General features: G+C 54.3%; 7 protein-coding genes across 7 annotated transcripts; 5 read left to right on the forward strand and 2 right to left on the reverse strand.

Annotated features, from left to right (window-relative positions):
• Positions 1-1178: 1178 nt before the first annotated feature.
• GCG54_00005753 (Sterol 3-beta-glucosyltransferase UGT80B1) lies at positions 1179-4105 on the forward strand (the record flags this gene model as incomplete). Its single annotated transcript, XM_045405769.1, has 7 exons — positions 1179-1296; positions 1347-2073; positions 2128-2285; positions 2336-2699; positions 2745-3095; positions 3155-3795; positions 3852-4105. The coding sequence occupies 7 exons, from the start codon at positions 1179-1181 to the stop codon at positions 4103-4105; spliced, it is 2613 nt and encodes an 870-aa protein (XP_045264167.1).
• A 553-nt stretch (positions 4106-4658) lies between these two features.
• On the reverse strand, positions 4659-7082 carry GCG54_00005754 (Tissue alpha-L-fucosidase; the record flags this gene model as incomplete). The annotated part of the gene is made up of 1 exon (XM_045405770.1): positions 4659-7082. The coding sequence occupies one exon, from the start codon at positions 7080-7082 to the stop codon at positions 4659-4661; it is 2424 nt and encodes an 807-aa protein (XP_045264168.1).
• Positions 7083-8893: 1811 nt separating this feature from the next.
• On the reverse strand, positions 8894-11191 carry GCG54_00005755 (uncharacterized protein; the record flags this gene model as incomplete). Its single annotated transcript, XM_045405771.1, has 4 exons — positions 8894-10137; positions 10211-10294; positions 10354-10945; positions 11075-11191. 4 exons carry the CDS (start codon positions 11189-11191, stop codon positions 8894-8896), a joined length of 2037 nt encoding a protein of 678 aa, XP_045264169.1.
• A 2634-nt stretch (positions 11192-13825) lies between these two features.
• Positions 13826-15235, forward strand: GCG54_00005756 (uncharacterized protein; the record flags this gene model as incomplete). The annotated part of the gene is made up of 1 exon (XM_045405772.1): positions 13826-15235. One exon carries the CDS (start codon positions 13826-13828, stop codon positions 15233-15235), a length of 1410 nt encoding a protein of 469 aa, XP_045264170.1.
• Positions 15236-18883: 3648 nt separating this feature from the next.
• GCG54_00005757 (uncharacterized protein) lies at positions 18884-20284 on the forward strand (the record flags this gene model as incomplete). Its single annotated transcript, XM_045405773.1, has 1 exon — positions 18884-20284. The coding sequence occupies one exon, from the start codon at positions 18884-18886 to the stop codon at positions 20282-20284; it is 1401 nt and encodes a 466-aa protein (XP_045264171.1).
• A 708-nt stretch (positions 20285-20992) lies between these two features.
• On the forward strand, positions 20993-22830 carry GCG54_00005758 (uncharacterized protein; the record flags this gene model as incomplete). Its single annotated transcript, XM_045405774.1, has 3 exons — positions 20993-21123; positions 21176-21690; positions 21740-22830. The coding sequence occupies 3 exons, from the start codon at positions 20993-20995 to the stop codon at positions 22828-22830; spliced, it is 1737 nt and encodes a 578-aa protein (XP_045264172.1).
• A 675-nt stretch (positions 22831-23505) lies between these two features.
• GCG54_00005759 (uncharacterized protein) lies at positions 23506-25470 on the forward strand (the record flags this gene model as incomplete). Its single annotated transcript, XM_045405775.1, has 1 exon — positions 23506-25470. The coding sequence occupies one exon, from the start codon at positions 23506-23508 to the stop codon at positions 25468-25470; it is 1965 nt and encodes a 654-aa protein (XP_045264173.1).
• Between the last annotated feature and the right edge of the window lie 151 nt (positions 25471-25621).

Below are 25621 nucleotides of genomic sequence, written 5' to 3' on the forward strand. Positions count from 1 at the left end.
TCGGGCGATATAAGTAACTACCCTCCCCCATTCTATCCAACCCCTTTATTGCACTGCCCGTGTTGACATGCGCGTTGTTTGTGATGCAAAACAGCCATCGATACGGCCGCCCCTTGCATACGGCAGAATTATGGACAACACTTGCAGATTTTGAGATTATACGCGGAGACCCGGTAGGGCTGAGCCTCTTCCTCCGAGACTCCTCCTCCGGCGCCATCTTCGGAGCAAATCCGCACGGGGGCCATTGGCTGCGCATCGGATACGCGTATGAAATGACAGCCGATTAAGGACAAGGGTGTGCTGCTCGGGGACGCCTTACGCTACACCAAAAATGGCTTCAGGGGCGGCCTTTAGCGGTACAAAGCGAGAAGCCCGAGTGGAGGTGGGCGAATGGCAGGCTGCTCCATCCGCGTATTCGTCAACGGAGCGAGCATCCCTGACTTCCCGCGCGTTTCTCCGTGGCTCTAAAGGCCAATCATTGCCAGAGAGACCCCTAAAAATGGACCCAATTGCTTAAAAATTAAGCAATGACGGGTTGCTGCGCATTGAATAGCGTACCGTAACAACACGCGCATCGGGGCTGTCAGACCTCATTCAGACGTAAAGGCAGCCGAATCCGCGGATTTTGGCGCGATCGCTGTAAAGAGCCATCGAAAAAAGTGCGATAACACGACGATAAGAATTTTATCATGGTCTGTTTCTCTCGGCGCGGCATCCATGACGCGGCTCTACCACTTAGGAATGCCGGTGGTCTAGCCTTTCTGAGGGTCCTTCTCTCCGTCGGAGGTTCAACCCACGCCGAGTCAGAGACGCTTCGGTAGGCATTAGAGTCAATTTGAGGCTGAGGCCCCATGGAGGGGAACCCGTTCTAGAATGATGTAACAAGGTGGGATGTCAAATATTAATTAAGATCTTCGAGTCACCGTCTTCGCGGTAGTTCTCGGCCCTCCAGCAGCCGACTTTCGCATTTTAGAATTAACCTTTTTACTTGTTGTCGTTGATGTTCTTGTTCTACTCTTCACCTCACCTCTGCTCGGTCCTACATTCTCTTCTCCCAGTACGAACGTCTGTACCACCAGAGACCCTCGACCAAAGGAGTACCTCCGGACACCAACTAGCCGTCTGCGGCTCGTTATTCTGTGAACCAAATTTTCGAGAGCCAAACGAGACTTTACACAATGTCGAAAAGAAATACCGTCCAGATGCTTGAGGACGACACTGTCCCTCAGGACTACCTTCCCTCCTACGAGACGGCGATGGCCGAGAGCATGAGACAGCAGAGAAACAGCGTGAACTGTCAGTATCCTCTACCAATACCCCGACTCCAACAATCTAACAAAAAACAGCTGATGGCAGAATCGACGTGAACCTCGACTCCCGCCTCGCGACAACCCTGGCTCGCTTCGTTCCCGACTTCAAAGACCCCTCCATCGCCGCAGCAACAGCAGCCCAGGGCCCTCCTCCAGAATACGTCGAGGCAGCGGCGCGGTTCGCGGACAAGAAGAACTTCCCAGTCAAGCTCAACATCGTCATCCAGGTCGTCGGCAGCCGTGGAGACGTCCAGCCCTTCATTGCCCTCGGCAACGAGCTCCAGACCTATGGCCATCGCGTGCGCTTAGCAACCCACGATGTATTCGATTCCTTTGTCCGAAAATCGAACCTTGAGTTCTACCCCATTGGCGGCGACCCCTCCGAGCTGATGGCCTACATGGTCAAGAATCCCGGCTTGATTCCCAGCCTGAAGAGCCTGAAGGGCGGCGACATCCAGAAGAAGCGCAAGATGGTCAAAGAAATGTTGGAAGGATGCTGGAAGTCGTGTATCGAGCCAGACACCCTCACAGGAAGGCCGTTTGTCGCGGACGCCATCATCGCGAATCCGCCCAGCTTCGCGCATGTGCATTGCGCGCAAGCGTTGAGTGTACCCCTGCACTTGATGTTCACCATGCCGTGGAGTAGCACAAGGGCTTTCCCACATCCTCTGGCGAACCTGAAGTTTGGAGAAAAGGGCGTCGTTGACCAAAGCACGGCCAACTTTGTGTCCTACAGCATTGTCGAGTGGTTGACGTGGCAAGGGTAAGCAGTCTACTCCGGAGACTTTTCACGACGCCTGCTGATGACTTTTGGCAGTTTGGGAGACGTAATCAACGAATGGCGGAAGACGATAGATCTCGAAGAAGTACCATTCTCCGAAGGCCCAGTTCTTGCGGAGGTACAGAAAATCCCCTTCACCTATTGCTGGTCTCCAGCTTTGGTGCCCAAGCCAGAAGACTGGCCTGCTTACATTGGTACGTCTATGAATGTTGCGGACTGTCCATGAGCTAACAGAAGTCCCTAGACGTGTGTGGTTTCTTCTTCCGCGAGCCGCCGCAGTACACACCGCCTCCCGACTTGGCCGAATTCCTTGCAAAGGGTCCGACTCCGATCTACATTGGCTTCGGAAGCATCGTGATTGACCACCCCGAAGAGATGACCAAGACATTGGTTGAGGCGGTACGTGCTACGGGCGTTCGTGCTATCATATCCAAGGGATGGAGTAATCTCGGAGGCATCGAGGCCGACGACGTGTTTTTCCTGGGCGACTGCCCGCACGAGTGGCTCTTTGCAAACGTAGCGGCAGTCTTCCACCACGGCGGTGCAGGAACAACAGCCTGTGGTCTTCTGAACGGTAGACCAACCACAATCGTCCCGTTCTTTGGAGAGTATGTATCCCGTCCGACTCGGAGAACGTCGCTAACGGACTCTAGTCAACCTTTCTGGGGAGACATGGTGGCCATCGCAGGCGCCGGGCCGAAGCCGATACCACACAAGCAGCTGAATGTCGAGAATCTCTCCGAAGCCATCCGGTTTTGCCTAACGCCAGAAGCACTGGCAGCCGCAGGTGAGCTCGCCGCGAAGATGAGGACAGAAAATGGCGTAGCGACAGCGGTAAAGTCTTTCCACGCCAATTTGCCCCTGGAAGATCTGCCATGCGATATCTTCCCGGATCAACCTGCAACGTGGGAATACAAAAGGGGCAAGAAGCACGTAAAGCTCTCCAAAAAGGCGGCCGGTATTCTCCTCGACCACCTCAAGATTGGTCAAAAGAATATGTCACCGTAAGGTTCCCCGACGTTGGACCTCAACCGACACAATACTGATACTTGTAATCGCATAGACACGACACGAGAAGCATCATCATCGAGAACCGACGATGGGACCCAGTCACCGGTGCAAGCTCAGCACTCCTTGGGGCTGCGACAGGAATGTTCAAGGGCGCAACTGACATCGTCGTCAAGCCTGTACAAACGTACCACGAACGATCGAAGATGAAATCGGCCGAGATGGAAGACACCATTAGCAGCGGCAGCCAAACACCGACCCGATCCGCATCCGCCAGCCTTGCTCCCCCGTCATCTGAGGCGCTTGAACGTCCACGAAGCGCGGGGCCCGGTAGTAGCACTGGTAGCACCAGTGCCAGTGGAAGCACCACCGGCGCCGTTTTGAAAGCCTCAGCATCGGGTGTCGGTGGCTTTTTCAAGGCGTATGGCAAATTCTACCTCGATGTGCCGCTTGCCGTGACGGACGGTCTGCGAAACGTGCCCAAGCTGTACGGAGAGAAGGTCGAACAGCGGAAGCCGATCAATGATTGGAAGTCCGGTACCATCGAGGGAGGAAAGCACTTCGTTGTCGGTCTAAGTGAGGGTTTTGCCGACCTATTTGTACAGCCGTACAAGGGAGGACGTGATGGAGGCGCAGCTGGGGCGGCCTTGGGAGTTGGCAAGGGTGTTCTGAATATGGCCACCAAAACAGCATCAGGTATGTGTCAACTGGCAGCCGAAAGATTTGCAAGCGAGACTAACATTGTGATACAGCAACATTGGGAATCGTGGCGTATCCTGGACAGGGGATCTACAAAAGCATTCGAACAGCCGTTCATTCGAAGACGCGCCGTAACATTGCTGCCGCCCGCCAAGCAGAAGGCGATTATCTGGCTAGCAACAGCAACTTTGAGGTCCAGGCTGTGCTTCACAGATTTGATACATTATGCCGCATTAGCGAAGAGAAGAAGGAGAAGAAGGGACGCAAGAGCGACGAGCCGGAGCTGATGGAGAGGCAGACATATTAGATACCCATAGAAGCATAGACGTGATTATTGAAAAGTACTAGTCAACTCATTCATACCACCTGTTTCACACCAGAAAGATGTCAGATGCGGGTTTTGACATTTCCAAGTATCGTACTTGGCACAACATGGCCAACGCTGTCCAACACGAGGCTTAAGCGTGGTCGGGTACTGTTTAGAGAGAGGCGATTGCTTATCCTGGAAGTGACTGACCTCCACATGTTTTTGGTCTTATATCAAGATAACCGAAGACGGAAATGAGGAAACTTTTGACATGAAGAGGGTCTTACGCGAAGGGTTTGTGGACAGGACGGAGGGTAGGGCTTGGCGTGAAGCTTCGTAGGCTAGCGTCCGAATAGCCTGAGTATCCATCAGCGCCGATGGTTTAGTGGTAAAATTCTCCGTTGCCATCGAGCAGCGTCGGGGAGCCGGGGGTTCGATTCCCCCTCGGCGCAATCTTTTGCCCTCATTGAGGAAATTCTTTTTGTATGTCGCACTTTGAAGCGTGGGAGAAACAATGTCGCCCATTTGGGCGCACGCGGTTGAGGTTCGCTAATTAGAACACATACAACACCTTGAAGACCCAGCCAAACTGGTCCGCATCAATGAGCGCTTCATCAACGTTCACCTTCAACACCTTCTCATCGCCAGCACCCGAAGTCTCCCACTCCAGTTCGTCGCCGCCCTCGACGCCAAGCAGACTTACAATGTCGCCCTCGACAATGGGGATGGGCGCGCTGATGGAGACCCACCCGTTGTCGCCCACGGGCTTCTCCAAGAAAATGGTGTAAAACGCGTCCGCCGTCTGCGTGAACCTCACGTCCGGACCTCCGACAATCTCGCTCTGCACGAACCAGTACGTCGTGTTGAAGATCGCCTCCTCGTGCACATTGATCCATCTTCCCGCCTCACGCAGGTTGTCCATCTCAGCCTGCACAATGGTGCCGTCCGCCCTGGGCCCGATGTCGAGCAGGAAGTTGCCGTTCTTCGACACCATGTCGACGAGCGAGTACACGATGGTGGTCGCGTTCATGTACTCTTCGGGCTTCGTCGCGCGGTTGTATCCGTACGAGTAGGGGTCCATGCCCCGGTTCGACTCCCACTTGCGTCGCTGCGCGGACGCGAAGGTCTGGTACTCGGGCGTGTCGAAGTCCGCCGCCTCGGCGATGCCGCACCGCGAGTTGATGGCGACTTGGCGGCCTTCTGCGCGCGCCTTGTTCCACCACTCCGCCGCGAAGCCCGCTGTGCCATTGGCCGCGCCGCAGTCGCACCACATGATGTCGGTGCCGTAGTCGTACGCGAGCGTCTCCATCTGAGGGACCATCAGGTCGGCGATGAAGTCCCCGACAGGTACGTGTCCGGTGTACGGCTCCTTCTCCCCGGTGTAAGGGTTCGACGCGAGGACGCCGGGCCAGGAGACTGCTGAAGGAGTCGGGAACTGTACGAAGCCATACGGCCCAAAGTCTGGGTTGAACCACTCCGGGAGGGAGAAGTATGTGCCTCGCTTGAGGGAAGGCTGGTACGTCTCTGCGGCATCAAAGAGCTCCTTCAAGAGGTCACGCTTCGGGCCGTAGTGAATGGAGGAGCGGTTGGAGGTCTCGCCTGCGTCGAAGATGGCGAAGCCGTCGTGATGCTTGGTCGTGATGACGAAGTACTTGGCTCCCGCGTCGGCAAAGAGGTCGACCCATTCCTTGGCATCGAAGTTGGACGCGTTGAACTCGGGGAACGTGTCATCGTAGGCCCAGTCGGGGCCGTACGTGTCGAGGCGGTATCCATAGAAGTTGGACCGGTCGCCTTCGGGATGATGCGTCGAGTACCACCAGAACCACTCGGCATAGCTCTCGTACGGAGTCGAGTTGCCCCAGCCGGTGACCGAGTACGGGCCCCAGTGGATGAAGATACCATACTTGGCCTCGTCGAACCAGTCTGGACTCTCGTGCTTGGACAGGCTCTCGAGGTCAGAGGTCCACTGCGTCAAGCCAATCTCGACACCGTCAACTGAGGTAGTCTTCTTTGACGTACCGTCGCTGATCTCGACAGCGGCTGTGGTCGGCCCGCTTGAGGAGCCCTCCACGCCGACGACGACCACCTTCTGGTCACCAGGGCAGAGACGCTTGAGATGTCCAGCGCTCACAGTGGTGAATCCGTCGCCAGAAACAGTGACGTTGAGGCCAGCGCCAGCCACGCACTTCGATCCGGCATTGTTCACGGTGACCTCGACCACCTGTGTCCCGTTTCCAGTCCACTTCTGCGTCGGTCGCACCGATTGTACGCTCACGTCGGAGGATTGCCACAGGGAGATGGCAAAGACGTGCAGTCTTCCCTCGGTCGCGTTATTCTTTGTCGGCAGCGTGATGGAGCTCAGCGTTTTCCCAGTTGGCAGCGCCGTGGTCCGCTCGAAGATGTGTGACGAGTTGAAGTCGGAGCCATTGGAGGTGAAGCGACTCGGGAAGATGATCTCGCCGCGGTTGATGGTCAGGAAGCTGAACCAGTTGAGCGTACGGAGTTCAAACTCGGATGTGGTGTTGTCGGAGTAGGTAAACGACACGTTCCCGCTGACAGTGGCGCCCTCGACATCTCCCGCAACAAGGAAAGAGGCGGAGAAATAGGGTGCCGCTGGGACGGTGATCTTCTGGCCGGTGCAGATGAGGTTGTCCGGGTCGGTTGGCCCGGTGTATCCGGGGAAGCTATACTCGACGCCCGTGTCGGTGGAGGTGAAGTCGGGCCCGATGGAGGGCTCAGGGAAAGATTGGTTCAGGGCATCGAAGGACGCTTCGCCAGGCTTGGTGCCGAAAGCTTTGTTGTTGAACAATGCCGCGAGGTCGAGAGGGACTGATTTCTTTTCACTGTCAAAGATGCGCGCCACGAGAAATATGCGATCGCTACTCACTCCTTCGGGGGACGATGAATTGGTCGCCCCGATCGCGAAACTGGCCAACGCCAGCAGCGGGAAAGCATTGAAGCCACCAAAAGTCTTCATTTTGGAGTATCGCGACGTCCTCCAACAGCTTCATCAATGCTCTACGGAAGCAGCGCAACACCGCGCGTCTCATTGCCGAGGAAGCTCGCCATTCTTAATGACCGGCCCCAGCCTCTCGCAGAGCTCCAGCGGGGAAATCTGGTGATCAATCCCTCATCAGGTGCATCACCCCTCAGTTCATCCAACATATCGCTAATGTCGACTCCGAATGGAACGGTAACATTCCCCAACACGATGTCCACTATTCATGTCACCATCAACAGCCCGCGCATTCGGGGTTGCTAGGCAGTGAGGGGCACCGCTGATAAGACTGGTCAGAGTTGGAGATAGCCCAGCTGGCCGGGACGTCATCGCGACAGGGGTCAGCAGCTTTCGTATCAATTGAGCACTTCTGCAAGGTACGTTATCGCTCTCCTGGCAGAATGCCGGTCGCCGAAGCCGGCGTGGCTTCTTCAGCAGCTCTCTTTTTCATTTCACTTCCACCTCGATTGCTATCGTGAGGCGGGCGGGCATCATTGACCGACCTCGCGACACCACCATCGCCAGCGAAATGCAGGGCTGTCTGCAAAGTTTCCGAAACAGCTGCGGCTTCTTCTCAAGAACGAACTTTACTGCGAGACTCATTGCGTGCTCGAGCTTGGAAGAAACACTGCACTAAGGCACCGACTGCTCACGTCAACAAGGCGTGCATGGGCTTAGACTTTTCCCTTTCGCAAAAGCCTTTGCAGCCTGTCATTCTTGCCATGTTGGAGTCAAATAGCCCACAGACATCACGAGGGCATCGTTCGCTTCGGGGGGGTCGAAAGTTCGACTGGCTACCAAGTTGGTGCCGCCAAAGCCAGTAATTGACTGATATTTCAACGTTGGCATCCAATGTCGAGAGAATCGCGCAATGGAAATCGCACCACATCTCATTGATCGATTGCCTTCCGCGGCTCCCACTTGACAACACTCCTCTCAATTACCTAATTGGGTAAACCATGAAGTCCGGCAGACTTTCTCCTGATTCTTCACGCACACCTGCTTTATCCGGAAACGTCATGGAGATGGCAACCGTGCCAGCTGTCAGGAGGTGCTTCTGCGTCTGGCCTGGCCATGGCGATAGTTTGCGCTGTTTCGGTCTCGCTCCTGCAGGCCCTGCAAGTGCGGCTCTCTGACTCTGCGCCGATCACTGGTGCGAAAAAAAAGCCCAGACTACGAGCAACCGGATGGGACCGACCGTAGTACGGACGATGATTTGGAAGGGCGACTACTGTCTCGACTAGTGGCAAAGGCGGCCCGAGACTCGACTCGGTCTCTCTTTCCGGGTGTTTGGCGATGTTGACCCTGCAGACGTCACAATTGTCATGTCGGCTTGTCAGCCGAGGATCCACGCGATGGAATTGACTTGCCGACGCGCTTGTGGAAAGACCCTTATTGTTTCTTCGGAAGATGCCTAGTGGCAGACTGAAGATGTCTAGTGCCACGGAATGAAGAGCCGTCGCTGGAAACCGAGAGACGTGTTTTCAATGGCTGTGAGCATTTTCCGCGGGTTAATTTGAGTCCAATTCGACGTGCTGGGGCCAGGATATCTCCTCACAGAAAGATGTGAGAATGAAGAGTCACAGATGAAGAATTACACGATAATCACATTCCCAGGATCACCCAGTGGCAGGAAAAATGATGGTGTTCACCAAGAACGCTTTCTATTGAGTATTTTTGAATCCCCTCAAGGCCGTCTTAGCTTGCCCTGCAGGCACCCGACCGAGGGTACTATGATGAAAAGAATACACATCGAATATTATTCGCCATGCTACCCAAAAGTTTACCCCTTAGAAATGCACACCACCGAGACGTCGTCTCACCGGGAACGACCGTCTTCTCTTCGTCATCTCCTTCTTCTGCTCCGCCGACTTCTGCTGCGCGACGAAGTTGGTCATCATCTCCCAAGTGGCCATGGTGCCGCCGTTCTTCTTGTTCTCCGCCATCGCCATCAGGTCGGCCATCTTCATCTCGAAACCCATGGCGCCGGTGGGGGGGACTTGAGGAGCTTCTTGTCTGCGAGCGGGACGGCCAGGCTGAGGGGGAGGCGAGCCAGTGATGGCACCGCCGCCGGGGCCGGGCTGGTTGCCGGTGATGGCGCCGCCGGTGGGAGGGCCGTTGGGCTTGGGCTGCGCGGCGGGGGGAGCGGCAGGGGCGGGAGCAGCGGCAGGGGGCTGGGCAGCCGGAACAGCAGGAGCAGGGGCGGGCACAGCGGGAGCAGGAGGCGTCGCAGGTCTGGGTTCTTGCTGGGGAGCGGGCTGCTGAGGAGCAGGCGCAGGCTGCTGAGGACGAGGCTCGGCCGCGGGCGCCGCTGGTTGAGGCTGCTGTTGCGGCTCCGCGGCAGGCTGCTGGGGTTGGGCCGGGGTAGCCGGTCGAGGAGTCTGCGGCTGGGATGTCTGGGGTTGACCAAGACCACCCTGCTGGGGTTGACCACCGAGGCCACCTTGCTGAGGTTGACCAGTGATACCACCTCCCTGCTGAGGTGCCGGCTGAGGCTGGGTCCCAACGGGAGTTCCACCAACCATCATGGTGAGGATGAACTCACCGTCGATCTGGCCGACGGGGACGGCGATGCGAGCGTTCTCTCGGTCGAGGAGGACCTGCGCGTTGATGGGGCTAAAGGTCTGAGCGAGCAGAAGCTGGGTCGCAGCGGGGATGGCCGGGCCAGGCGCGTTAGGGTTTCCGTTGTTACCCTGAGGCGGGTTGTTGCCATTGCCCTGGGGAGGCTGGTTCGTGTTTCCTCCGTTGTTACCTCCTTGGTTACCTTGGTTAGGGTTTCCAGCGGCGGGAGAAGCACCAATAGCAGTTCCAGCGCCGTTGGGACTGGCGCCATTCTGCGGCTGTCCGTTAGGCTCGTTGGAAGCAGTGCCGTTGTTGGCTTCATTGTTCTGACGCTTCTGGCGAGGAGCTTGAAGTCCACCGGTAGCGCCGCCAGGGTTCTGGAGAACGGGACGCTGGGCAATGCCAAGCGTGATGGATGACTGGGGCGAAGCGCCCGCGCGCATGGCCATAGCCATGAGTCGGTCAACATTGACTGTTTCAGGTCCCGGTAAGTCGGAATTCCATGAAGAAAAATAAGCTTTTTGGCTCTTTCGGGCTAGACTTACGCGGCATCTGGACGACGGCGGTCATCTGGTTGAGGCTAGGAACAACACCAGCCAAGTTGCTGGTGACGAGGTAGCGGTAGTTGTCTACGATGTTTGCGTTAGCTTCCGCAACTTGGCGTGTAAGTCTGATCCAGGGGACTTACTGATGGACATGATGCCATTAGTGACCATGTCGGTGCTGATACCGTTGACGACATCGGTCTTGATGCTCATCGGCTGGCTCGCCCGGATGGACATGCGGAACCCGTCGGTGAACTCTGCTTCTTGGATGCCAGATCCAGCGATAGTGACGGGCTGGCCGAACGGGGTGAGGGACGTGCCGAGCTCGGAAGTCTGACGGCCAACGGCGACGTACTCGCCGTCGATCGTGTTCATCTTGACCATGCGGACGGTCGCATCGGTGATGTTGACGCTCTTGATGCTCTCCTGAATGATCCAAGCTTGGCGGTCTCGAGAAAGCAACGCGACGTAGGTGTTGTCGGCGGTCACTCCAGCTTGTTGCAGCATGTTCTGGTCAATGGGCAGCTCGATCTGAGCGCCCACCAGGTCGGTGGCTCCATTCGTTTGAATGGTGAAGGAGTTGCGCGAGAGCTGAACGAACGGCTGTCCCGTAGAGCCGACGACATGGCTTGCCGGGAGCGGGTTGGGGTTCTGGTTGACGATGACTTGACGTTGCGTCTGGGAGAATGTCTCAATCTTGGAGTTGTCGGGGAACACAAGTCTGTTCAATCGCATCTAGTGATGCCATGTTAGTGTTACCCCATGATGAGGCGGGGCCATGATCATCAATCATCGTCAACACCATGACCCAACCCGCGACTGACTTGATGATGCAAACCCAAAGGTTAATGGTTAATAACTTACATCCCCATTGAGGTTAATGACTTGATTGAATTGCGCCTGTTGATCTTGAGCAACGACCGGACAGCTAAGCCTCAAGCCAACAAGCAGAAAAGAAAGTGAAAACTTCATGAGCGTCATTATGATTAGCGAGGGTCAACCACCGGGGCTGTTAACAAAACAAAAAGGGGAAAAAAGAAAAAGAGGAGGATGACAAGGGAAGGGAAGGAGAGACACCGTTACTAAACCCACGGGTCCTAGGGGGAAGATGTTTGTATAGCGGAACGACCAACTCAAGGGATCATCAGCATTCAGACGAGGGCCAAGTAAGCTTAATGCCTTCGGGAAGGGATGCGGCTACCGACTTGGATATATGGCAAGGAAGACAAGACATTACGGTGACATGCCACATGGCGGCTCAGCCGGCAGAGTCTCATAGACAGTCGGGCGGTCGGACGCCCAGAGGAGCGCCCAGCCGAAGAGGAGTCGCATCCGCCAATCGCATGACTTGGCTGGAGGGAATCGAGCCAGTGCCACTGCGGCAGACGCCGCTCCCAGCCTCTTCCGGCCGCACAATCGCTGATGCTGATGTCTATGCCTCCTGGCCGAGAAGAAGGTGTATGGGGGCATCCATCGGGCTTAATCATCGGACCATGGCACTTCCGACGGTGCGATGGGGCGGGCCTGACTGATCCTGCTGCCGAGGAGGAAGGACAAGAGACGTCAAGACAAGAGGCGCCCTCGTTCACAGGCTGAAAGAAAGGAAGCAGCCGAATGAGGCAGATGGAGAGGCGAAGTGCAGTCACAAGAAAAATCGAGACCAGGGTCCCTCGGTTTCGTACCCAAGCGCGACGGTGTGAGGTGAGTTTCGTCGTTTCGAGCCCGGTCGCGTGGGGTTTCATCAGATGAGGCCGGGCGGGATGAGGAGGCAAACGTGACTATGCAATGGGCCTTACATACGCAGCTGGCTGCATTCTCTCTCTCTTTCCCGCACTCGCTCATGTAAAAGGCCGCCGACCCACGCGTCAATGTGCAGTCCTCAGTACGACGCAATAGTTGAGGGGGCGATCATCATAATAAACGACGGATCCTTGGCTCCCGGTCCGCCGTTTTGATCTTCTTTGCCAAGTCAAAGTGGAGAGGATTTTCGTTTCGTCGCGGCTGATGTGCGACCTGGAAGAAATGCTTGGCAAATGCTTGTCCACGGGCGGCTCTGCGTCTGTGTCTTGCAGCTCTCTGCGTTTACCTCAAGTCATAGAATGACCTGCTATAGCCCTTCCCTCCCCTCCCGCCCAACGCCTGTTGGCCTTCATCGTCACCTTACCCTTCACCCACCTTCCGACTCTTTGGAAACTGGGCCTTGCTGTTCCTTTTCCTTGGGGTTTCTTGGGACATGTTTGTGTCGTCATCAGAAACTTCATAGCATGAGTTAAAATGTGTCTTGCCTTGTTCGGTTTCGCTGGGCAACAGCCTAGTCCGTTACAGGCTGACGGGCCGTCTGTGCAACATTTTGCGTTGTAACACCTGGTGGTGATCTGTCCTCGAGGGTGTCGTTCATCAGCAAGGTTGGGGAGAATTTGGCATCACGTAGCCCTCCTGCCTCTTTTCTGCTGCCTCGAATTCCGTCATTCACTTGGCGACGTCCAATCCCATGGGGGCCACCACACCAACAGAGTTGACGAGAACGGATTTCGAGTGGGAGGCCAAGTCCGCCTTGCCACCGGAAGTGCCGTTCTGAGGAGGACAGGATGGTGCTAGTTCATCGAGCAACATGAAGCATCTGTTCTTTACAGACTCTACGAGACAGATGACAGCCATCTTGTTTCCCCCCCCTCTTTCTCTTCTCAAGCCAGCGAAGTGTGGTGTTGACTCGATCAGTCTGGCCTGACCTCTCTGTCCAATGAGCCTTGGCGCCGTTCTTCTTCATGATCGCCAAATGGCTCATGCGCCCACCCGGGCAAAATCTCCGACTGGGCATTTGCGGCAGACAAACCGCGAACCCCCCTGATGACTCCATCTGGGTCTCAACCTCTCCCATCCTTGTCGTGCTCACATAATGCTTCGTCTATGATCCGCCCCAGGTCGCCCCAGGTCTTCCATCCACACTGACCCCCATGCTTTGCTCGATACCCTCAGTCCCCAAGCCATCCCATTGGCCGTGAGACTCTGCTCGTCTTTTCTTAGAACCATGATTAGCTAAAGAATTCTGCTTTGTCTGCTTTGCTTAAACCAGCTCCCCTGCCACCCACGCCTTGGCGTTGCAACACATTGTTCTTGGCCGCGACATCTCGTCTGCTTCGAACGCATCCATCACGACTCCCCAAGCGCGGAGATGCGCCTGATCTCTCCCAAGAACCCCTCACCCATGACTCTCTTCAGACCAATATTTCGTCCAACGCGCCAAGCACAGTCTCAATTGTTCCATCTTCAACCACATCTTTCTGCTTGCGGGCATTTGATATAAGTCCTTCCACCTTCCTGTTCGTCCTCCCACGTTTCCGGGCCGGTGAACTCTTTCCGATCTCTGTCGCGTTATCTCTCCCCCATCTCACCTAATCAACCTTCTCTTCTTTTCCTTTTGTGTCAGCGAATGGTCGGACGCCTTTGGAAGGCCCACCACTCGATCACTTTCCTTTAGTGGCGGCCACCCACACTATTACTCACCTTACCATTATTTCGCCTTTGCATCTTACCGTCTTTTCTTAGTGCGTGTGTTGCTTTCTTCGTCCACTCGAGCTAGTCTTTAGTATCCACGACTTCAACAACACCGCCATAATGCAGTATTCGGTCATTTTCTTCCTCGTCGCTTCTTTCCTGTCTGCCTGTGTCTTCGCCTTGCCGACTGCTAGCTCAGCGGAAGGCGGAGCGGTGGACAGGAACTCACGGTATCTCGCTCGGGGCGTCAGACGCCTGGAGAATCGTCAACAAACTGGAGCCAGCCAAGGTGCGAACAACACCGCCGCCGGTCGCAATGGTGTCTCGGACGCTCAGGTCATGAACGCCGTCATGTCTTGGATGCAGGACACTGGCAAGGTCACGAAGTTCCTGAACAGCGCCACTTCCTTCACCGGCGCCGAGTTCACCAAGCAAGCCACGATTGCGCTCAATGCAGAGATTGACGAGCTCAACCACAAGATGGTCCTTGACGCTGCGCTCACGGGCATGGACATGGTCGCACAAGCCAACAACGTCCTCGCTACCCAAGGCACCTTCCAGCAAGTCGTCGACACCCTGCAGTCAATGGTTACCAATGGCCCGGACACCGCGCAGAAGGACGTCAACTCCATCAACAACAACCGCTGCGTCAATGTCCTTCCCAACATCGACATGTACTTCGCTGCCGCTGGTATGCCACAGATTCAGGCTGTTCGTCCCACCGGATGCTTGGAGGTTGAGGGCGCGAACGTGACTCCCGCTGTTCCCCCTGGCGGTGGCAACAACGCCGGTAACAACGGCGGTGCTGCTCCTGCTGCTCCTCAAGTTACCAACGCCCCGGCCGCACCACCCGCGAACAACAACCAGAACCAGGGCAACAACAACGGTAACTCGAACCAGAACCAGAACCAGAACCAGAACCAAAACCAGAACCAAAACCAGGGTATTAACAACGGCAACGCCAACCAGAACCAGAACCAGGGCAACAATGGCAATCAGCCTCAGAACCAGAGCAATGGTAATGGCAACGACAACACCGGCAACACCAACACTGGTAACACCAACACGAACACCGGCAACCAGAACCAGAATCAGGGCACCGATGGTCAGGGCAACATTGGCAAGGGTATTGGAAATGGTAGCAACGGTGGAAACCAGAACCAGAACCAAAACCAGGGCAACAACGGCAACGCGAACACCAACACCAACACCAACCAGAACCAGAATCAAAACCAGGGTAACAATGGCAACCAAAATCAGGGCACTGGTAACCGCAACCAGAACCAGAGCCAAAACCAGGGCAACAACAACGGTGGCCAGACTCAGAACACTGGAAACCAGAACACCGGAGCTGGACGAAACAACGGCAACAGCAATGGTGTACAACCTGCTACTCTGGGCAGCAATGGCAACAACGGCAATCGGGGCGGAAACGCGAACGCCGGACAGCGTCCTCAACAACAACAGCAGTCCCAAAGCCAGCCCCTTCAACCTGCCCAGTTGGGATCGCCAAGGCCTGCGAACAACTAAGGCCGCCAGCATGCCAAGAGTGGCAGTCTGCCTGACAGGTAGCTGCCCACGCGAACCCCGGGGTCTGAGACTTGAACCTACCTACGCCTGCGGGGTTGGCAAGGCTGCCCAAGACCCCCCACTCTTCGAAACTCTCGAATCCCGACTTGCGCCCTCTTCAGACTTGCTTACCAAGGTCCTTCAACATATTCGACGGCGGGAACATTGGACTGGGCGACACGTGTGGCGGGCCCTACGGGGCTAGTGTTACTGTGTTGGATGGTGTGTGTTTGTCTCTCTGTAAGTTGAGTTGAAGTGTCTCGGTTTCTGCATTTGGTGGGTGTGAGCAGGGGAGGGTCTTCGGCGCCTGGTGCGAATCGGTATTAGTTTGAAGGCCAGGTAAAACGTTTGGTCAAAAAATATTATTCCCTGTAACATATCATCCCGTTCTTCTTACAAAGCATTTAGAGCATCGCACGTCTTCCATAATTGTCTGTATTAATCCCTGTTGTCGATCGGGTAGGGGGGATTGGTCGAACGAGTCACATACTTGTACATAATTGGGCAGTCTTAATTGAATCCGTGCTCGAAACTCTTCACAAACTTGCGCCATCCTTGAAATGTTTGGAATGGAATATCATGAAACGAAACGTCACCTTCTTTTCCCCTTGCGATCCAGGGGTCCTGCTTGTCGCGCCTGGCTGGAGCCACATAGAGCCGCTTGGATCCCTCGGCCGAAGCCGCCGTATCATTCGTAGATCGGCTTCCCCCATCGTCCTCGGAGAGTTGCGATTGGTTCCCTCGTCCGGACCAGGGTCGCCTTCCACGGTTTCGGGACGAAGAGAGGGGAACCATGATTATTCCAGAATTGATGGTGGGCGATAGAGCCTGAGAAGGCTGAGCCCTCCCTCTCTTTGCGCCAAAGTCTTGTTCGCCCCTGGATTGATCTTTTGGTTTGTGTCGCCTGACCGTCTGTCGTTCGAGGGCTCGTCACAAAATGTGACACCGTCAACTTGCCATTCGCGTCCAGCAGAAGAACACCCTTTCTCTGCCCCCCGCGTGCCTCGTACAGCCCGATCCCCGACTCGGGTTATTCGTACCTGCGACGCCGTTCAGAGTAACATCTGCCCCTGGATTTCACTCGTGTATCCTTGTTCAATCGAGACAATCAAGCTTGATCCATCATGTCACCCTCTCGTAAAATGCCAATGGCCATTGGGCCCCCTCATGAAATGAGACATGACAAGCACGAACGCATGATGCAGTTCTGACAGTTAACGATGAAAATTGTCAATTCGCGAACCGGTCCGATTGCCTTTCTTCTTGGAAAACACACGGCTTTGAAGTGTCAGTATCTTGGCGCCTTCTAGTCCCGGGAGGCTATCGTGAATACGGGTTTTGCTCCGAGAGGACTTCGGCGATGGCCATCGTCTCGGCTCCGGTGGGCACTACGTAGGATCTGCGCTATTGCGGGTCTTCGGCCCCTCGGATAAGCTCCAGTTCTCTGACGACGATCATGTTGTGGTTCGTTTCGATAATCAACCGAGTCTGTGGAATAGATCTTGGAGTGCATACTTGATCGATAAGCTTAAGCCAAGTTGCCCCTTACGGCAGATCATGTTGTTCAATAAGAGCAAGGGAAGGTGAATCCCCCGGATTACCGATGGTCTATGCCTTTCAACTGGAGCCTCAAAAGTGGTTTTGTGTTAGTCACGATTCGGTAGATCATTCAAGGGCCAAGTGGTTTCATTACATTGCATTGAACATAAAAGGCCAAGAGCATCTTGGAATGCCACCAGGAGATGCGCATCTCCGCGAAGGTGGTTCGCAAGCCTCGCTCAGAAGAGCCAGCTTCCGAAGTCTGTGTCAAGATATCATGTCAGGCGGTCGGTAGCATCATATCCTAGGCGGGATCGGGAGTGCACGTTGACCTGTTTGATCTGCAGGACACGAGCCACGGAACATTGACGAAAAAAACAATTATCCTTGTCAGGCTATCGTTCTCGTAAGTGTACGTGTGATCCCTCCTTGACTACATCCCGCTTCGACTGTCTGCAGATTCAAAGAGCAGAAGCTGTAATGAGCCCGCAAGTGAGGGTGTCTACCTTTGTCTTGTATCCTGATATCGACGTTAGCAACTGCCGATCTTCATACCCGAGGGGCGCAAAGTTTCTCATAAGTATCGCAGCACATTACGCCTTATTAGTGCTGGTGGGAGAGACATATCTTGCAAAACATACCGATGTTTCTGTTTTCTTTCTCAGCTTGTACGCGCAAAATTCTACGGCTACGTTATGGGTTGCGTTCTCTCAAGCGCAGTCTTGGTGTGTGCCCTGAGATACCCTACGTAACACATCGCTGTTCCTCCGAGACATTCACTTGCAGACGTGCCCCACCCCAGTCTGTCCATGTTCAAGATAATCTTAGTGTCACCACTACCCATGTGGGCTATTGGGCAAGAAGAAAGAAGCATTCGGCATGTTTTTCGTTGTGTGTTGAACGAACAGAAATATGGAGACATTGTTGGCTAATTGCTGAGCTTCAAAATAACGTATCGCAGCTCCAAAAAGCACCGTTTATGGTTACGCTCCCTACACATTTTTCCCCGCCAGAGTCATACGGCAGTCAACAAGGTGCGCCTCCAGGCGGCAAATTGCGGAAGAAAAGTTAGAAGGGAAGAAGGAAGCACCGCCTATTCTTCATTCATAACACTTGGACACGATTCAAGGATAACCGAATCTTGTTTGGTAAGTATCAATGTGTTTATATTGATAAAATCATCACAAGAGGGACCCGAAAATCTCATATTAGACAAAACCGTTAGTCACGAATGGGAAATGAGGGACACTATTCGTAACTTGCATCTGTTCCACACAAGTACGCGGTCAAACTTAGTCTACGCACCACCAATTAATTAACACCAAATAGTTGTAATTTTGGGTTTCATGGCTGAGAGTTTAGCAGCCACAGCTACGCCTCTAATCTAGATCTTGAGAAGACATCGGACTTTGCCCATCTTCCGAAAAGTAGTCTGAAGGTAACGCGTTTTCCAGCATTTTTCGACCGCGTTCGCCTTCGATGTGTCACGCTTTCATTTACCAAAGTAGTCAGCGAATCAGACATCGTCAAACATTTAGGCGTCGGCCGAAATGTGGGGGCAAAACGAGCGGAAGTGGGACTGCCAGCTTTGGCCAAGAGAAATTGGCGATGGCGCTCGCTCAGTTGAAAACCCACAAGTTTCAGCCCACTCATCGCATATTTCATCACGACTGCGTGCTCTCAGAGTTACGCTCATATCCCACCCAATTGAAGCCACGAGACCCGGACTGAAAGCTTCCTGCCTGAAACTTTGCCAAATCGTACCTGACGCGATAAGCCGCAGTGCACCGCCAGCTTGAGTCCCCCACCACCGAGGATGTTGAGGGTGTCGGAAAGGACAGGGAAGGTTACCCCTGAAGCCACTTCAAAACACCAGCCACAGTATGTTTTCAACCGACCCTCACTTTGTGACTGATGATCTAATTGGGCTGCTATGTAGCAAGTAAGTTCTTTCTGCTACACTCTCCAACGCTACAGTAGTTGACATTATGGAGATGCTGTGCCAATGGGCATGCAACCTGTCAAAGGTGCAGATGTCTCCAACTTCGGCTGCGTCGTCAAGCATCAGCAATGCCGCCGCCAGTCAACTGGGACATCTCGGGAACACCGACAGAAAGGGCCATGTTCCATCATGTACGCAAGTGCACAGTTGCGGGCTTCGGGACTATCGCGTTCCTGGAGAACCTGTGGAGCAGTTACATTATCCCTCTAGGATACTATTCCGACTCAGTTAAGCACGCCCTGATAGCTTTGGGATGCGCACACCGAGGCTTCATAGGCGACTACACAGGAGATCACCAGGTTGCGGATGCACAAACATACAACATGATGGCATCTCAACAATTTTCCAAAGCCATGAACTTCACGGCCCTAGATATGGAAAAGCTTTCGCCTACCACTCTCAGGACCTCGCTCGTTTCTTGTTTGATTTTCATTTGCCTGGAAATCATGCAAGGACGCTACGACAAAGCTCTTCAACACCTTAGGTCCGGCTCGAGTATCATGGTCGCTCTCTCAAAAGCAGCAACCGATGCTCAGGCAGGAATACCTCTTTCAGCGCACCAAAAGTGTATGGCCGAGACAGTCAAGAACTATTATGATCAGTTATGCGATCTTGCCGACATGTTCACTTGCTTGGGATGCGATGCTGCCTACTTACTGGAAGAAGGGGAATTCATTCCGGACCTATCTTACTTCTTCCGGGCGAATAGCAACACAGATGCTTCCAAGCCATACTCCTCCGCCACCGAGGCTCGGTACGATCTCCACCTTGTAGATCAGGCCTTCGGTAAAGCCTTACGCTACAATGTTCGGGGCAGCATACCGATCTCTTGGACGTCGTTTTTGAATTTGCCAGAGGGCATGTCACCACTAAGAGATGATGAGCAGTGGGCCGAGGAATGGCTTCACGCTCGCTATCTCTTCGATGTCTTCAGTGCTCGGCTTGAGACTTACATTAAGAATCTCAAGTCAAGTCCATCAGCGACCAAGCAAGAGTTATGGGAGGCGCGGCTAATGGCAGTTATGCAAAAGGACTGGGCGGTAATTATTAAATGCCTAGAGGCTCCGGGCTCACAACCTCCGGATCGGCAATATTTCCAGGATCTTCTGGAAGATGCCGAATCGCTCGTGTATGCTGAGGCTGAGCCGATGCAGTATCCAGTCTTCACCCTGGCTGCTGATGTGATCCCGCGGATGAGCCTCATTGCCGGTTTCTCTGGTGAGCTGGATCTTCAGCAAAGGGCCATTTCGCTTCTCTATGCCATGCGGAGGAAAGAAGGCATGTGGGATAGTCGGGAGATTGCGAGTGTGCTGGAGTCTATCCTCCTTGCCAGGGAATGCAGCATCTGGGATCCGGAGTATGAGAGGATTTCTCTTCCGCGACTAGCGGGAATGCTGTTATCGCTGAAGCTCTATGATGGTGGCAGCACGTTACCTCTGGCTACGCTTGTAGACAAAACTTCTAATTGAGAGGCAATGGTCTGCTTTGTAACGTGGAAGAGCAACCTGAAACTTTTCATGAGATCTTGAAGTTGGTAGACAACGTCCAGCAGACAGTGGCATTTGATAGATAAGCTGACGATCTAGCCAATTAGTGCGAACTGATCCATCGATTTGCTCCCCCGAAAACCGGAGCCTGATAAACAGTCCCTGGAGGCTAGACTATCTCAACCCCTGCTTATCTCCCCGCACTTGGGTGCCATCAATTTCCCCATGCACGATGCCGTCGATCCAACCTCGCGCAGAAGCCCCGCAGTTGAATGGGCAGATTACTACCTCAACTAGGTAGGTCCCGAGTGATGTTGATAGTGCCAACTCTGTTGGCAGACTCGGCACTTTCACCCCCGACTCTGTCCCCGCCTGACCGCTGGTTAATGAGCTCACCTTGCAACGAGGGTAAAATGAGTTGGAGGAGATGTAACGTCGCTATTTGGAGATGCTGTTGCCCCTCAGTCTCCTCAGTGACATCCGCAATTGCGTCCTGATATGGTCGACGTCAACAGGAGTCGTCATCGCAGGGTGTGGCCCACTCAGCTTCCCGAGAAGCAACGATCCAATTCCTTGGGCCCAAGGCTTGGGCGAATGGTAGCAATCCCGCTGATATAACCTCCTCGATCTCAGAGATGGGATTCCAAGCCGCGACACTACTTACGCGGCATCAAAGACAACTTTTCCATCATGATGCTGGGAAATGTCGTTGGGCCTCTTGTGGCCTTGATTGCGGCGCTTCCCTTCGTAGACGGCCAGGCCATTCGCTTCAATAATCCAGAGGGCGTGGATATTTGGTGCGGCAAAGCCTACCGCGCAACGTAAGTAATGCAAGCAGCGATGCTTGACGACATGCTCATCATCATTCTCCAGAAATTCATCCTTCGACCCGGGTGGCTGGTTCCGGGAACCAGCCATCTCGCAGATACCGCTCTTGCGCCTCAAAGTCCGCCCCCGATTGAGCATTTATCTCGAGACCGACGACACCGCGAACTTGCTGATCGACGCTGCAATCTCGAATCAAGTCGGGTCGCCTCTGCCTACAGGATTTGGACAGAACACCACCAGTACTGCACCAAAGACGCTGAAGATTGAGATCATCAACGGGGAAAATGTTCTGGCGACCGAAGACATAGAATTGGGGTCGGTAGACAAGGAGGTGCCGCTTCCTTTGGACACCTTTGCACCCCGGATGGATGCATACAACATTACCGTGCGCACGACGCTTGACTCAACACACGTCTACGAAGGCTGGACCGAATTCTCCTTCCTCCCCTATCCAGAAGATTACGGCAGTGTCGCACGCATTGATAACCTCTATGGCGGTCTCCTTGCGCAAAGGGGAAAGGATGCCGAGTGGGATTTGATCTTCGCGTACACCTACTACAGTCAGTTGTCCTTTTGTTTCACTCAAATCACTTTGCTAACTTGGAGAAGCCCAATGGACTCTCTACTGGAACGAGAGCGTCGATACCCTTAACGAGTTTGCAGCGATGGGCTACAACGTTATTCATATCGTGCCTACAGGTAGTCTTGGCGAGATCCCCTTTCCATGGGACGAGTTTGAGCCCTACCTCCAGCGTGCCGATGAACTCGGGATCTACTTCCGCTATGACGTTCTCTGGACATGGCCCAACTTGACAAACATGGTTGATCAGGTTACTCGCCTGCGTACACACCCATCAATTTTGCTTTGGTACCAGAGCGACGAGGCGGATGGAAAAGCGAACCCGCCCAACTCGACGGGAATCGCGTACGAGCAGATCAAGTCTTTGGACCCGTACCATCCGGTTTCTTTGGCTCTAAACTGCTGGGACTTCTACTATGCCGACTACGCAGCAGGCGCTGATATTGTCATGTCGGACGTGTACCCCGTGGCTATCAATGCGACATTCTCGCCGGTATACGACACAGTTTGTAACACGACCTACGGGTGCTGTGGATGCGACGACTGTGAAGGTAACTTCGAGGATATTTCTGTCCGACTGGATGAGTTCTACCGCCGAGATGAGATTCTCGGATGGCAAAAGACGCAATGGTTTGCGCCTCAGGCGTTTGGCAACGAGACGTTTTGGGCCCGATATCCGACAGCAGACGAAGAGGTCGTGATGACCATGCTCTCGGTGAACCACGGTGCCAAGGGTATTGTGATGTGGAATTACCCCGCCACTGATGAGTTGGAGAACCTCACCAGTCGTCTTGCTGCCGTGTTCACGAACACAGCGGCAGTGGACTTCCTGCTGGGCACAAAGAGGACGCAGGACCTTGCCGTTGAAGGAGCCAAGCGAGTCGACGCGACGGTGTGGGTGGACAAAACCAAGGCGCAGGCGCTGATCAGCGTTGTGAACCTCAACTATGATGGCATTCCAGGCGAGGTAAAAGTTGTTCTTCCTGACGGAGTTGATGTTGGTGAAGTGGGTGAGGTTCTCTGGGGAGATGTGATCTGGGAGTTTGTTGATGGCGGTTTGGTAGCCACGGAGGGCCTGTTACAGTTGCAAACCTCCGTGATCATTGCAAATCTTCTGTAGTTGAACTGAAAACTTGTTCTCCAGCAGATAAGACTGAAGCGCAGTCATTGTACACTTTCCTCAAGATGACCTAGCTGACTGTTGATGTCAGAGGATGCCATCAAAGTCGTATCAAAGAAACGGCTGACTTCGGCTGCAACCTTGCAACCTGAAGTGATCCAAGTGAACATTCGAGAAAGAGGTTTTTACAAAATCGTGACAGAGAACCCAGAGCATTTCCGTAGCAGACGTCGCTCAGTGGGGTCTATACGCGTATGGCCGGCGTGCCCCCCGTATTTGGACCCACTCGTCCCGCGTATACCGGCGGCCCCGCCCCGAGTGAATTTTCGGATGGCCATACGATAATTTGACCATTCAGACCATTGCCATAGCCCCCCAACCGTACGTATGTAGCCCCTCGCCCTTGCTCATTCCGTAGATGAAGACATGGGATAATGCATGAGTGCCCCCGCCGTCATTTCGGACTTCGGGTAGATCATCAACGTTCACGGGATGCCGCAGAAGCGACCACCCCAAGCCCCGCAAGATCTCTCGGCATTTAGGCATATCTGCTGATCAGCCGAGGAAAGTTTGGAAATCCGGGGGTGGCTGAGGAGGTATAAAGTCGTTGAGGCAACATGAACCATTCTTTCCCTTTCTTGTCATTCATTCCACTTCGAGTCAAGAACTCCCAGGATGCTGTTCGATACATCGTTCGTTGGTGCCATCTGCCTCAGTCTCGCTCATGCCATTCCAACACAAGATCAAGCCCGATTCGGAAGTCATGTCAGATTGTTCGAGACTAGGGACTCCGGTCTCATGGGCCGGCAGTCTGAAGTACCACCGCCGCCCGAGCCAGAACCTGTCACCGTCACCGAGCTGCCTCTGCCACCAGTGACAGCAGACACCGGGGCCGGCGGCTGTACTAAAGAAATTAATCCTCGGGGAACAGGATGCATTGGCAAGTCCACCGGCCTTCAGTCAGGAGACTTCCTACCCGATGACCTTCACGTCGTGGCAGCGGTGAACTTCACCGGTGCCCCTGCTGTCCCTGACCCCGCGAGCATCTACACCGGACTACAGTTGATCATCGTCAAAGTCGATAACACCACATTTCCTAATGGCGATGCCTGGAAGTGCATAACCTGTGGTGTTCCTGAAGACAATTCCCTCGGCCGCAGCGAGCTGCTCGATTACCCGCAAAGCTTCAGCGATAACAGGCGCTTGCTTGCAGGCCCCAACATCATCGAGTGCGAGGCCGATCTCACAAGCGAGGAGTGTACCCCTGATAAGGTTCATGTCTACCCCATCCGATGGAACACCTCAGCCGACGGATCTGGAGTGGGTGGCAGCATCAGAGAACTTCGTATTCATCCGGACGACAAGCACCTGGGATGGAGCTCTTTTACGGTCCGGAGCGGCAAGGTGGACCAGTACGGATATGTTGGAAGGCTCGAGTTCAACCCAGCACCATCTGCAGGCGAGCCACTCGCGCCTCGTTATGATCTCGCGAACGTCAACGTTCTCTTCAACATCGACGAGCCACAGCCCATCGAGATCGATCCCGAAGATAGCACCCAACTTCGGATTAACCCCGATGCTATTGTTGTCGGTGAGCTTCGCGGGTTCAGCGGTACTGGCAAGGAGGTCACATTCATTGGCTATCCTATCGAGTCGTCTAATATTGACGTGATGGCCGCCGACTTCACAACCGGAAAGGTTCGGAGGCTTACAGCTCACCCTGAGTATACAGATCCTGTCGATGTTTCCCCGGACGACAAGTGGACTGTCGCCATGGACACACGCGGCACCGGGAGGCAGATGTTCATTGCCGGGCTTCGGGGCATACCACCCCTGACGGACCTGGTAAGCAGTAGTGCCACATCATCAACCAGAAACAACGGCCAGCGTCGCTTTTTTCAGCTTTGGCTTATCGATGGCTTTGGGGATCGGGGATCATACTTTGGCCAAAAGCTCAACGCAGAAGGAGACGGTGTTCCTGGCGGTGGCGCCATCAACGATCCGGAATGGAACGGCCGCGCCGACCCGAGATGGTCCAATGATGGCACTCGCGTTGTCTACTGGCAAGCCCTCACCACATCCCCGGACTGTGGTGGCACGAACCCTCTCCCATGCTATAAATCCACTGCACTCGGGGGCCGGACTGAGCGAATGATGCTGGCACATCTCACTAGCCGCAAACCTCAAAGTCGGACGCCAGTGGAATGCTTGCCCGACACCATACCGTGGGCAACACCATACGTCCCTGGCAGCCCTCCGCCTGCAAGACCGGTGCCGCTGAATGGGACCTTCACACTCAAGGGCAAGACCGGGGGTTGGGCGAACATCACTATCACGCCAAAGAGCGATGGGACTTTGCCAGAATCTGTGGCAGTAGAGTACCATGACTTTTCTGACGATGGTATAAACGTACTAGTTGGAACTGAGAAGGTCACGGCAAGGAATCCGACACCAACGCTGGAGCAGGTTGACTGGTTTTCCGACCTCATTCAGACAGGGCCTAACAACGGCACCAAGAAGACTAGCCCGGAGGGATTTCATCTTTCGATTGATATTATGACCAACATTTTCGACGCTAATGGCACCTTGACAACCACTACCAATGGCGAGGAATGGCATCAGCCGGCGAACGGTACTTGAGTCAGAGGTTGAGTCGTGTGATCTTACATAAAGAAGCTTGTTAGATATAGTATGTACATGAATGCTAAGAGAGATGAAGTCACGTCCTACCACTAGGAGTTTTAATCGGTCCACGTGCTACTTTCTGAAGGCCCAACCCTGTCATTCCGGC

This window comes from Colletotrichum gloeosporioides (genome assembly GCF_011800055.1).
Source record: "Colletotrichum gloeosporioides strain Lc1 chromosome Unknown consensus_47, whole genome shotgun sequence".
Taxonomy (NCBI): domain Eukaryota; kingdom Fungi; phylum Ascomycota; class Sordariomycetes; order Glomerellales; family Glomerellaceae; genus Colletotrichum; species Colletotrichum gloeosporioides.